The sequence below is a fragment of the Labrus mixtus genome, chromosome 17, assembly GCF_963584025.1.
Source record: "Labrus mixtus chromosome 17, fLabMix1.1, whole genome shotgun sequence".
Taxonomy (NCBI): Eukaryota; Metazoa; Chordata; class Actinopteri; order Labriformes; family Labridae; genus Labrus; species Labrus mixtus.
In genome coordinates this window covers 2,843,250-2,856,144 of record NC_083628.1, presented here as the reverse complement: position 1 = coordinate 2,856,144, position 12,895 = coordinate 2,843,250, and the positions used below count along the sequence as shown (strand labels likewise).

General features: G+C 40.3%; 1 protein-coding gene across 1 annotated transcript; it reads left to right on the top strand.

Moving 5' to 3' along the window:
- The first annotated feature begins 8,004 nt into the window (after window positions 1–8,004).
- LOC132992376 (macrophage mannose receptor 1-like) lies at window positions 8,005–12,215 on the top strand. Its single transcript, XM_061061630.1, has 5 exons — window positions 8,005–8,171; window positions 8,990–9,397; window positions 10,603–10,944; window positions 11,047–11,138; window positions 11,810–12,215. The coding sequence occupies exons 1-5, from the start codon at window positions 8,135–8,137 to the stop codon at window positions 11,918–11,920; spliced, it is 990 nt and encodes a 329-aa protein (XP_060917613.1). The 5' UTR covers window positions 8,005–8,134; the 3' UTR covers window positions 11,921–12,215.
- Window positions 12,216–12,895: the final 680 nt, after the last annotated feature.

Here is a 12,895-nt window from a genome sequence, read left to right as displayed (position 1 = left end):
AGAGTTTGACCTGTTGATAAAGGAGAGTTTCCCCTGTTGATAAAGGACAGTTTCCCCTGTTGATAAAGGAGAGTTTCCCCTGTTGATAAAGGACAGTTTCCCCTGTTGATAAAGGACAGTTTCCCCTGTTGATAAAGGAGAGTTTGACCTGTTGATAAAGGACAGTTTCCCCATTGATAAAGGACAGTTTCCCCATTGATAAAGGAGAGTTTCCCCTGTTGATAAAGGAGAGTTTCCCCATTGATAAAGGAGAGTTTCCCCTGTTGATAAAGGAGAGTTTCCCCTGTTGATAAAGGAGAGTTTCCCCAGTTGATAAATAAGAGTTTCACCTCTTGATAATGAGCTGCGGATTTATCCCAATCGCTCCCAGGTGTATTTCAGGATGTCATTGGTCCAGCTTGATACGCTGCTCTTTATACCTGAACCACACATTAATAAGAACAGCACCAATTACCGCAAAGACACTGATCATGAACAGAAGCTGACAGTTGAACCTGTTCTGAAACAAATAATGACAGACGAAAGTTTCAGAGTCTATGTGCAATCATGATTGACACAGAATGAGATCTTTTTTAACATGTGTCAATTTCAGACGAGACAAAAAAACAGACTCAGTGTGCAATGGCATTAAGTAAGAAAATAGATTGATAAAAATAGTAAAATTAATAGTATGGAGGTAAGGAAAAGAGGTCATTATCATTACTCATATGCCTCCTAATCTATTGTCAAAGATAATGATATGTTTATAATAGATTTACTTACATGTCCACTGTGAATGAAATCAAGCATTGGCACTCAGAAAATCAACCAAACCTGGAATGGCTCGTGTTTGCGAGGAGATGCCGGTCACCTCTCTCAGAGGATCCAGTTTTGTTCAAAAGTTTGGATTTAAAATATTTCAATATCCAAATGAGCTACCTACCGAAGGTCACCTTGCCCTTGATGTGAACAAATGTAGGCCAACCTCTGCTCTTTGCTGTGCTGTGCTTGTCGACTGTGAATACATGGAAATAGAAACAGTGATGACACCCATTGGTTTGTTGACTTTGTTGAAACCTAAAGTTTGGCATTTTGCTGCCGCCATATTGGTTTTTAATTGGTTTTATGTTTTGCTTTTGTAATCCTCTTTCATAAAATGTGAAAATGTTTTCGAAAATGTAAATTTGCATTAAGCTTTTCAAAAGTTTTTCACACTTTGTAAGTATTTTTTGCACTTCCCAGCCAACGCAATTTTGTCTATAAAATCAACCAAAAGGTCTGTAAAGATATACATCTACTTACAGTTCAACCAACAGTGATGGATTTGAAATGCGTTATTTCTCCCTAAAACTAATATGGCGGCAGCAAAATGCCAAACTTTAGGTTTCAGCAAACCAATGGGTGCCATCACTGTTTCTATTTCCACGTATTCATAGTTGGCAAGCACAGCACAGCAAAGAGCAGAGGTTGGCCTACAACCTTTGTTAGGTTGCTCATTTGGATATTGAAATATTTTATAACCAAACCATGGAACAAAACTGGATTCTCTGAGTGAGTTGACCGTTTCTTCCTCGTAAACATGAGCCATCCAAATTTGGTTGATTTTCTGAGTGCTTGATTCCATTCACAGTGGACATGTAAGTAAATCTTCTATAAACATATCATTACCTTTGACGACAGATTAGGAGGCATATGATTATGAGTTATTATAATGACCTCTTTTCATACCTCTATACTATTAAAATTCAAAATCATCTTCACTGCTTGATCACTCTGCGTGACGAATACGAGACATTTGGTCTCATACTGTGAATTTTCTCAATAATAGAAAAATAGACGCAGTGGACTCAGTGTGCAAAAGCCTTTACTGTATTTTAGTTTTAAGTTTCTAAAAGGCATCATCTACACATATTCTTTAAAAATGCCTTTTTTTTTAAACCCAAATGTTCAAAAGCCCTAAGCGGCCATGCATCGCTTCATGTTATTTAACTCTGTTTCCCATGATAGTGAGTGAACTTCTTGTTGTTTTCTTGAAAACTTGACTTGTTAGTGTCTTTGTCTCAGCATAACAATGCTGTATTTCCTGTGATATAAAGCACTGATTGGCTTTGATTAAGCCCAGGTGTGGGGAGTTTTCATATACCCTGAGTCTCCAGTGCTCTGTGCTGTGCTCACCTTCAGAGGTAGTGAGAGGTTCTCCTTGTGGTTTCTCGAGTGGTTGTGTGTATCTACGTATAAACACCAACTAAGAACTTTCTGCATGAGATTTCCGTTGCAGGTCTCCCAGTGTTTAACTTGGGGTGCTGGATAGTTTCGTGTCTACTCCAGTCTTTTGTGTCATCAAAGGTCTCCCTGGCAGCCTTTGCTTTTTGTTTGGTGTTTTCTGGGTCTCCTGGACAATTTTGGTTTTGAGTCAGCTGCTTGGCAGCAGTGGTTTAGTTAATCCTTTTCGGTGCATTATTTAGGTTAGGAAACCTGTTGTGGCTCTAAACAGTTTTGTTGTTTCTTCCCCCCTTTCCAATCTATCGCTATTGCGATTTTGCGGTTATCCTTCCGGGATAACTTTGAGACACCCCTGGGTCCGCATTTTCGTCCCAATCCCCCCCCCCCCCCCCCTCCTGACAGAATGAGTCAGCCAATGGCGGACACAGCGGTCCCCTTCACTAGTGATTCTCAGACTTTGGACCTCAGTGATAAACTAGCTGTACATCGGCAGGCTATCACTGCACAAGGAGCCCTTTTAGGCTCTCATGAGCAGATGCTGCGTGCGATCGCTGAGCAACAGGTCTCTCATGACAATATGTTTAGGGAGATACTTACACGTTTGCAGACCACGGGGCCAGCCCCAACCCAAGTACAAGCACCAAACCTCACAACTCCCCAAACACCTCCAGTTCCACCGCAGGGCCCTATTGTTGTTCAGGAGACCAAGCTGGCAACCCCAGCCCGCTATGACGGGCATCCAAGGAGGTGTAAGGGATTTATCACCCAATGCAGTTTAGTGTTTGAGTTACAACCCTCTATGTTTAGCACAGACCGGGTAGCATATATAATATCCCTTCTCTCAGACAAGGCCCTTTCATGGGCTACAGCCTTGTGGGATAGGCAGGCTCCTGTCTGCGCTGACTCTGCCCTCTTCATGGCGGAGATGAGAGGGGTGTTTGACCACGATGCAAGTGGCCAGGAAGCAGCCAAACGCCTTCTTAAATTACATCAGGGCTCTTCAAGCTTAGCAGCATTTTCAATTCAATTCCGAACTCCTCACGGAATCAGGTTGGAACAGGGAAGCTCTGGTAACCACTCTTACTCATGCCTCATGCCGTGACGTTCCGGATTCACTTGAGGATTTAATCTCATTGGCAATTAGAATTGACAACAGAATCCGTGAGCGCAACCAAGAGAGAAAACAGGCGTACACCCGCCCAATGTCAGAGGAGTTTAACGTCCCTCGTGAAAGACCTAACCTGCCTAAGGGATCCCTTAACAATGATGATCAGGAACCCATGCAAATAGGTCGCACATGGCTTACTTCTGCGGAAAGACAGAGGCGTATGAGCGTGTCTATACTGTGGGAGGGTGGGTCACTTCTTTCGCCAGTGCCCTTCAATGCAGAAACCCGATACGCAGGGAAACGAGTAGACTCGTCAGACCATGGGGAGGTCTTGCCGAGTCTTAATAATTCCCCACCTGTGGCCAATAATCACACTTTTTTATCCCTTGAGTTATTTTGGGATGGACACTGGTGCAACTTCTCGGCATTTGTTGATTCAGGAGCAGCAGGTAGTTTTATGGACTCAATCCTGGCCCGAAATCTCAAACTACCCATTTTTGATCTTCCTTGTCCACTCGCAATCACCGCAGTAGATGGGCAACCTTTGGGTATGGGTAGGGTTGAGAGGATCACCTGCCCGATTTTCATTCGCATTGGCAAGCACACGGAGGAGATTCTTTTTTTACTTATTGATGCACCTCAGTTACCCCTCATTCTGGGACACCCATGGCTCAAGGAACACAACCCTCACATCAATTGGAGGACTGGGAAGGTGCTGAGCTGGGGCCCAGACTGTGCATCTCACATGATGGAATCAGACTCTGTTCAACTCCAACATTTGGGTCTTGAGCTTCCTGCTGCCACCAGCGCCTCTGCCTCGAAATCTCCTAGTTCAGTAGGTCTCACCTGTTCTACCCCCAGTGATCCCCTGACTCTTGGGGCTCTTGAGTCCTTGACTCCTTCTGATTCTTCCTCCTCTGTGTCTCTTCTTCCCAAAGGGGTTCCTGCAGAGTAAGCTGAACTTAGTGAAGTTTTCAGTAAACAGAAGGCCTCCATCCTTCCTCCCCATAGGCCCTACGATTGTGCCATTAATCTCCTCCCAGGCACTACACCACTAAGGGGCAGCCTGTATTCTTTATCTCGACCTGAAACATCAGCTATGAGAAGCTATATTGATGAAGCTTTAGCTGCAGGTTTCATTCGCCCCTCTACATCTCCAGCTTACAGGGGTGTGATTACAGGGGTCTAAATAAGATCACTGTAAAAAAAACGCTACCCACTCCCTCTCATGTCCACGGCGTTTGAGCGGCTACAGGGTGCGTCCTTCTTTACAAAGTTGGACCTTAGGAACGCCTACAATCTGGTACGCATACGAGAAGGGGACGAGTGGAAAACAGCGTTCAACACTCCACGGGGGCACTATGAATATCTGGTTATGCCCTTCGGACTTTCGAATGTCCCAGCAGTTTTCCAGGCATTTGTCAATGATGTCCTAAGGGAGATGCTTGAAATTTTTGTTTACGTGTATCTGGATGACATCCTGATTTTTTCTGAGTCCTATCAGGAACATGTGTCTCATGTTAAAAGTGTTCTCCAGAAGTTGTTGGAGCATCAACTCTTTGTCAAGGCGGAGAAATGTCTCTTGTGTTCCTCATGAAGTAGCCAAACTTAAATTAATCTATGAGAAAAGTATCATCAGAAAAGACTGAAAGAATCAAAAGTAACATTTAACATCTGTCTACGGTTGTCATATCTGTCTGTCTGAATGAAGGTCAGCTTTTCATGTCACTGTACCAGAGTTTTTAACTTTCATACCAGTGATGCCTGGTGCATTATTCTCCAGGGGGGAATTAGTGGTGTGTTACCCCTACGTCCCGCGTCCTTGAATCAAGCACACATTTCCCCAGGCCTTCAACGAGGGATAAATCCTTGCACAGCTGTCACACCCTGACTTCACTTCATTTGCATCCTAAATAGCACATGCTTCTTTTGCATTGATCTCTTTAGGAAATCTGACTTTAAATAGGCAAAATGAAGTAATCCATCCAATATGTAAATAACATAACAATGACTCACTGTTGAACAGGTGGCAGCAGAAATAAAGCAGAAATGTACAAATGCAGTTTCTTCCCTCACTTCATGTTGTCAGCTAAAACAACTAGGGCCGACCGATATTTGATTTTTTTGGGGCCGATATTTGGGAGAAAAAACATTCTGAAACCAATATAGAACCGATATCTTCCTTATATCTATCTGCTACCTTAAGGGATCATTTGATGTAGATGAAAACACACACTTATTGCGTATCAACTCTCCATCATATTGAAAAAGATTGTTTTAACATTATCGGTCTGGCCCTAAAAAATACCCAATATTTTCATATTTTTGTAGACTTCCTTGTACTCACACATCTGGAGTTGAATTTAGTTTTTAAGATAGTTGTTAAAAACTATTTGATTGGACTCATCCTCAGTCCGTACATATCAATGACCAGCGCAGAAATCTGTTGCCAATGAAGGTGACCCAAGGCAAATAGCTCATTTGCATATTCAAATATGTGCAGAGGTGCAGCTAAGTACTTGATGATTCTCGGAGATGACTTTCAAACAATCATTGGAGGATGTGAGGGATTTCATCCTTGACAAATCTCCTGGTAGGCATTCAAAAAAGATTTCTAATTTCAACATCATTAAGTACTTATCTGAAGGTAATTGTTCCATGATGAGTCATTTTCTGTGTTTAAGGATCTACATATGTTATTGAATATATTCAGATGCTGTTTATTAGGTTCATTATTTACTGTCACAAGTTATTCTGTTTTATTTTCCATTTGTATCTTTTTCTTTTCCTGAATATTTGTGTCCATGCTTATACATGCAAAATATTTTGTGACACTTGTTGATTGACCTTTCACTTTTATTTCTTCGGGAAAATCAAAGTACAATGAATGCGGTTGGGGGAAATCTTCAAATCTACTTTAATTCAGTCAATCTCACATGGAATTCAAATGGGTTCGCCTGTAATTAGTATTATTGATTAATAAAAAACATATTGTATATTAACATAAATTCAATTTGATACATTTTCAGTCTTTCTGTTATCCATTGTGCAGAATGTCATCCCTGCCTTTCTTCCTCTGGCCTTTATATCCACATGAAAAAGCCTAAATGTGGTCTGAAATGAACCTTTACTTGCAACAGAGTTTTCTGAAGTCAAAGTGGAGTCACGAGCCCAAAAAAGCTTGGGAACGTCTGAACTACTCTCTCTCTCGCACACACACACACACATATTCACACTGGTTTTGACATGATTTTAGGATGTTTAAAGCATGTCCAAGTGGGGACCCTGTTGGTGAGTGTGTAAAGACGACCAAATCCCCTGTTAGATAGGTACGCTAGTGTACACACACACACACACACACACACACACACACACACACACACACTGGGGAGGATGGTAACAAAAGAAGAATTCTTAACCCTTACTTGTGTCCACAAGTAAATTATCTGTAAACAAAACATAAGAAGTGAAAGAAAACACTCAATATAAAATACAAATGTTGCAAACAAGGACCCCAAGATTCTTCCCACATATGTTTACATTTTAAATTGGTAGTTCCCAATGTGGATAACCCCAGAAAATGATCCTGTATCCGGAGAAAACGAGCTTTGATATCTCTCAAGATAATGAAATGTCATCATGTCAGCTAATGGCCAAACTATGGATAACACGTATCGTTCATAAAATCACCCCCCCTTACAGTGTGTGCCAGTGATGACAATAACTTATCAGACCTATTTGTTTTTTATGTACCAGGCTTTAAACATGTTTATTTACTTTACTTTTGTAATCCTCTTTTATAAAATGTGAAAATGTTTTCGAAAATGTAAATTTGCATTAAGCTTTACAAAAGTTTTTCACACTTTGTAAGTATTTATTGCACTTCCCAGCCAACATAATTTTGTCTATAAAATCAACCAAAAAGTCTGTAAAGATATACATCTACTTACAGTTCAACCAACAGTGATGGATTTGAAATGCGTTATTTCTCCCTAAAACTAATATGGCGGCAGCAAAATGCCAAACTTTAGGTTTCAGCAAACCAATGGGTGCCATCACTGTTTCTATTTCCACGTATTCATAGTTGGCAAGCACAGCACAGCAAAGAGCAGAGGTTGGCCTACAACCTTTGTTAGGTTGCTCATTTGGATATTGAAATATTCTATAACCAAACCATGGAACAAAACTGGATTCTCTGAGTGAGTTGACCGTTTCTTCCTCGTAAACATGAGCCATCCAAATTTGGTTGATTTTCTGAGTGCTTGATTCCATTCACAGTGGACATGTAAGTAAATCTTCTATAAACATATCATTACCTTTGACGACAGATTAGGAGGCATATGATTATGAGTTATTATAATGACCTCTTTTCATACCTCTATACTATTAAAATTCAAAATCATCTTCACTGCTTGATCACTCTGCGTGACGAATACGAGACATTTGGTCTCATACTGTGAATTTTCTCAATAATAGAAAAATAGACGCAGTGGACTCAGTGTGCAAAAGCCTTTACTGTATTTTAGTTTTAAGTTTCTAAAAGGCATCATCTACACATATTCTTTAAAAATGCTTTTTTTAAAACCCAAATGTTCAAAAGCCCTGAGCGGCCATGCATCGCTTCATGTTATTTAACTCTGTTTCCCGTGATCGTGAGTGAACTTCTTGTTGTTTTCTTGACTTGTTAGTGTCTTTGTCTTGGTATAACAATGCTGGATTTCCTGTGATATAAAGTGAATCTTTTTGATTTAGTGTTTTTAATGATGTCATTGTAAGATAGACTCTGATCTGTTTATTATTTTATTTTTTTCAGAGAAATCAGCAATGGATTACAGATTGCCTTTGCTTCTATCCTTCTTTGGTAAGAGTTCCAACTTCAAATCTTTCTGTGTTGATGTGATTTTGGTTTCCAATTTTAATGAGCGATGTGTCAGCCAGTAATCTTTATTTAAATAATTCAAAAGAGTAACACAGAGCTGATGATGGACTTTAGACCATCATGTTCTTTTTATTTTATGTGGCTGGAAAATGCCAGAGGAGGCTAAATGATCGCTACAAAGCAGAGAGAAAGCTTCAACGAGCTGTCCTTTAAATAGTTATTTTATTTAGTTTAGATAGAATGAGTAGATGGGGTGACAGTAGATCAGCCTGTAGGGACTTGGGTCAGGGACCAAAAGGTTGCTGGTTCAAGTCCTGGTGGGGAAGAAATCTGGAAATTGATCTGTGAATTTTAAATATTTACTTGATTAAATTGAACTGTCAGTGACTGGTTATTTTGGGTTTCTTTCTCCCACTCTTCTGTTATATTTTTTAATCAATGTATCAATTATAAAACTTAAAGCTCTTTTAAGGACCTTTGTGTTTGTGTTGAATTCGGTGCCCCCAGTGGACAAAATAGTCATTCTTATGTCTTTGCTCATTTCGTCCTGTATTTGTGTAAATTGTGTTTTTTACTATAAAAAGACTCAAACGCTTTAAGAGATCCTTCAGAGATTTCAGACATTAGAAAAATCTATTGGACATAATCAATGTTTATGCTGATGTTCTCATTAGCTTCTTTAGGTCCCAATGAGGCATCAATATTATAGCTGAGCGTTAAAAAAAACAAAAGCATTTACACATTTTTCTGATCAAAAGTTACAGGCATTATAATGTTTAACAGCCAAATATTCTCTTTAGCATATTCCCCAGGATTTTGCACACCCATCATGTATGCCCTCCGGGAATTCCACTACATCAACTTAAAGATGAACTGGGCCGACGCTCAACAGTACTGCAGAGCAAACTACACCGACCTGGCTACCATTGAAAGCATGGCGGACAATAACAGGCTCAAAGGAATAGAACCCTCAGAGGCATGGATTGGGCTCCATGATGACCCACTGTCCTGGAAGGGAATTGGTGGCAACGAAAGAAACTCCTGGAGATGGTCAAGTACTGGTGAATTCACTGAAAGAGATAACCACAATTGGAGACAATATGAGCCAAATAACTATAATGGACAACAGCACTGTGTGGTAATGAATTTAGATACATCATTGGATGATGAAGACTGCAACCGGGAATTTTATTTTGTTTGTTACAACGGTAAGATACATTTAGTAACTGAAAAACAGACTGCAACTCATAACACACATGTTCCTCATGAAGCAGCCAAACTTAAAATAATCTATATCTGTCTGTCTGAATTAAGGTCAGCTTTTCATGTCACTGTACCAGAGTTTTTAACTTTCATACCAGTGATGCCTGGTGCATTATTCTCCAGGGGGGAATTAGTAGTGCATTAATAAAGTTAATAGAAAGAAATGTGAGCATGACAGACAGTGTCAGTTGTCTAATCAAATTAGAGGAAAATGATGTAAGAACAATGAACCAATTCACGGCCTATGAAAGTGGGAGGGTCTGGATCCTCGAGAGATGACCCCTGTGGGAAACTTGAGACAAAACAAAAGAGAGAGAAGCCTCAGATCACCTGACTGGCAAAAGTTTAAAGACTTACCAGGAAATATATGTATATGTAAAAAAGGTTGGGTAGAATCACTTATATCTGAACCAGTTCGCTTGCTTCTTCAGCGATGCAATACCTGTCGGTTTGCCGTTTGCCTGGCAACCCGAGAGGCCTCTATAATGGCCGTGTGGGGGTACACGAAAACCTCCTACTTCTCTGGTCCAAACAAATCCAGAGCATTCAGGAGCAGAATCTAAAGTTAGAAGGAGGACATACTGGCTGCTGCATTGTTGTCAGAGAAGCCAGCACTTCAACATAGCATGTTTCCTTAATGTCTGATCATATAGTAAGGTCACTTTATCATTCAATTCTTCAGTAGATATCTTACATATTGGACCTTTAAATAAGTCTGTTTAGAAATCAAATTATATCTCTTTTTCGACCAAAACAACAAGAATACAAAAAACAACAAAAAAGTCCTTGGTGCACAATATTGAGCAGTTTCTTGTTTTTCATTACCAGAAAATGCAAGGGAACTCCAGTCTTGGAAATTGTCTAACTTGGACAACTTGTTGTCTAACTTGTTGTCCAAGACCAATTTCCATCAGGGGACAATAAAGTGTATCCTTACAATCCTTAAATCCTTACTAATGCAAGGCAGGGAAGTTTATTTATATGGCACATTTCAGCATTACTTAGGCAATGTTTCCAAATGCTGCCAATGTATTTGTGACCAAGGTCACCAAAACCCTTAACCATTTCCACTTATCTGTACAGATCTGAATTGTTTTTTTTACAAACACTACCAGCTTCTAACATTTGCAATCCTTTATCTTTTATGTAGCTGCAAATCCTCCAGGACAGAGAACATTTGTCTTAATTAGACAAGGAATGACTTGGACGGATGCCCGGGAATACTGCAGAAATCACCACACAGACCTGGCTATGATGCAGACTGAACCGGAAGCTCGAGATCTGGGGACAGTAAAAGGTCCTTTTCAAGTTTGGATTGGTATGTACCGAGAACCATGGAGGTGGTCCGACAACAGAAACAGCTCCTTCAAAAACTGGAGAAACGGACAGCCAAATAACTACTTGGCTGTCCAGTACTGTGTGTTCCTCAATCCGGATTACACATGGGGGGACAATGATTGTTCAGTGAAGCTTCCCTTCTGGTGCCAAACAGGTGAAAAAATAAATAATTTTCATTAACACTTTTCTGTTGTCTATCTCGCCAGTCAAAAATATTCTTTTGTTGGTTTGTTTGCATGTTTCTCGGACTGACCAGTCCCCAAAAAGAAAATCTACAAGTTGAAGATGAAGATTAAGACTAATGTTGACCTCTCCAATCCCGCTTTAAACACCCAGCTCCTACAAAAGGTAAACTCCACCCACATAGTTGTTTTCTATTCAAAGTCTCTGTGATAAAAGCAGAACTGCAGATGTGAATACTTGTAGAAATCATTTTTGCTTCTCCAGAAGGTGCTTCATTGATGTAGCCTACATTTCCAGCGCTGAAATTGCACTTCCTGGTGTATTTTAAAAGTAACTGGCAATATTTGGAAGAAACAAATACTAGAGAGAATGGCTTATGTGACTTCATGATGTATGAAATCATCAGAACAATGTTTTTACAGACAGACTGTATTAAACTTGGTAATAGTCTCTGTGATGTCATTGGTTTCTGAAGAGACCAGAAGAAGCTCATAATCGGTGTCGTCATATTGGAGAGGCTATCCCTCCAAAACTGTTGGTGCTTTCACACATGCACAAAACTCCTGAAAACGTCCTGAAGTTTTCGGAGCGAGCTGCATGTGTGAAAGCAAACAGTACCCGCAGACAGCATTTCCTGCACGGCGACCGCCATCGATTCCAAAGCCCCCTGCAGTAACTGATGGGTGACGTCACTCAGGCTTCATACTTTAATATTGACAGTCTATGACATCCACCCTGCAGGCCAAATATGGTCACTTTTGGTCGGAAAAAAAACAAGATTGTATTATGTTGTGCTTTATGAAAGAAGATTCTCAAATCAGTAACTTTGTTCACAGCTAGGTGAAGTGATGTCTGAGAAGGACCTGGCTAACGTAAAACTGCGGTGGAGTATTCAACCCAGAAAACAAGAGGAAGAGGAAGACAAGAACGAATGCCCTGCAAATTGATGGCAGGTGATGAAGGTTTTTGTTTTTGTTTGAAATTCTTGCTGACCACAAGAATTTCAAACAAAATGTCCAGGGGTTGTTCAAAGAAAGTTTTCTCCCATTGTCCATCATAACTATCTATCCTAGAGATAAATTGCATGACGAGCTTCTGCAATTGTCGCTGTTTCTATTTAAGTTCTGTGTTTTGGTCCGTACCATTGCCTGACTGCAAACGAGCAACAAAAATAAGTTGATAAGTCAAAATTTGGGTGCAGTGCTGGTCTGTTTGACTGGAATTATTTTGCTGCAATACTTTGATACCCGATTCTGTTTGGTTAATTACGGCAAGTTGCTACAACAGCAACCTGCCAACCACGATGGAGACATTCACGCTGTTATCTAAACATAGTTCAATTAGAGACTTAAGAGTTTATTATTATTTATTTAAAGGCAGAATGTACGATTTTTTGATCCAGCAGATGTCGCCCTTGAGCACCAGCATGAAACCAAAACAACTCGCGCTGCTTTGTTGTGTTAGCATGCTAATGCTAGCGATCTTTATTATGCTCGTATCTTCACACTGCATGTAAATTTACCTGAAATGAGCGTGATCTAGAAACACAGTTAAGCAGTGAGTACAGTATGTTATTCTTCTTTTCTCTAGTCCCTCAATTAAACAACTTTTATACACGAGGGGAGGAGTCAGCCGGCCGTCCTGGCGATGTAAACAAACTGAAGATAGGACTCTGAAAACTCAGAAAACATCACAGACAGTGGGACTCGGGTGTTACACCCATTGTAGACAGTCATGACTCACAGAGTTATTTTCAGAGGATATACTTGATTTTTAAGTGTGAAAAATCACATATTCTGCCTTTAACAGTTTAGGAAAAGATAAATATAAAATGTCTTGGGCGATTGGACTCTGTCATGATGATTTCATGCACTTGGAGGGGTAGCGAGGCCAACAGCAGGATAGGATACCCCCCTAAGGAG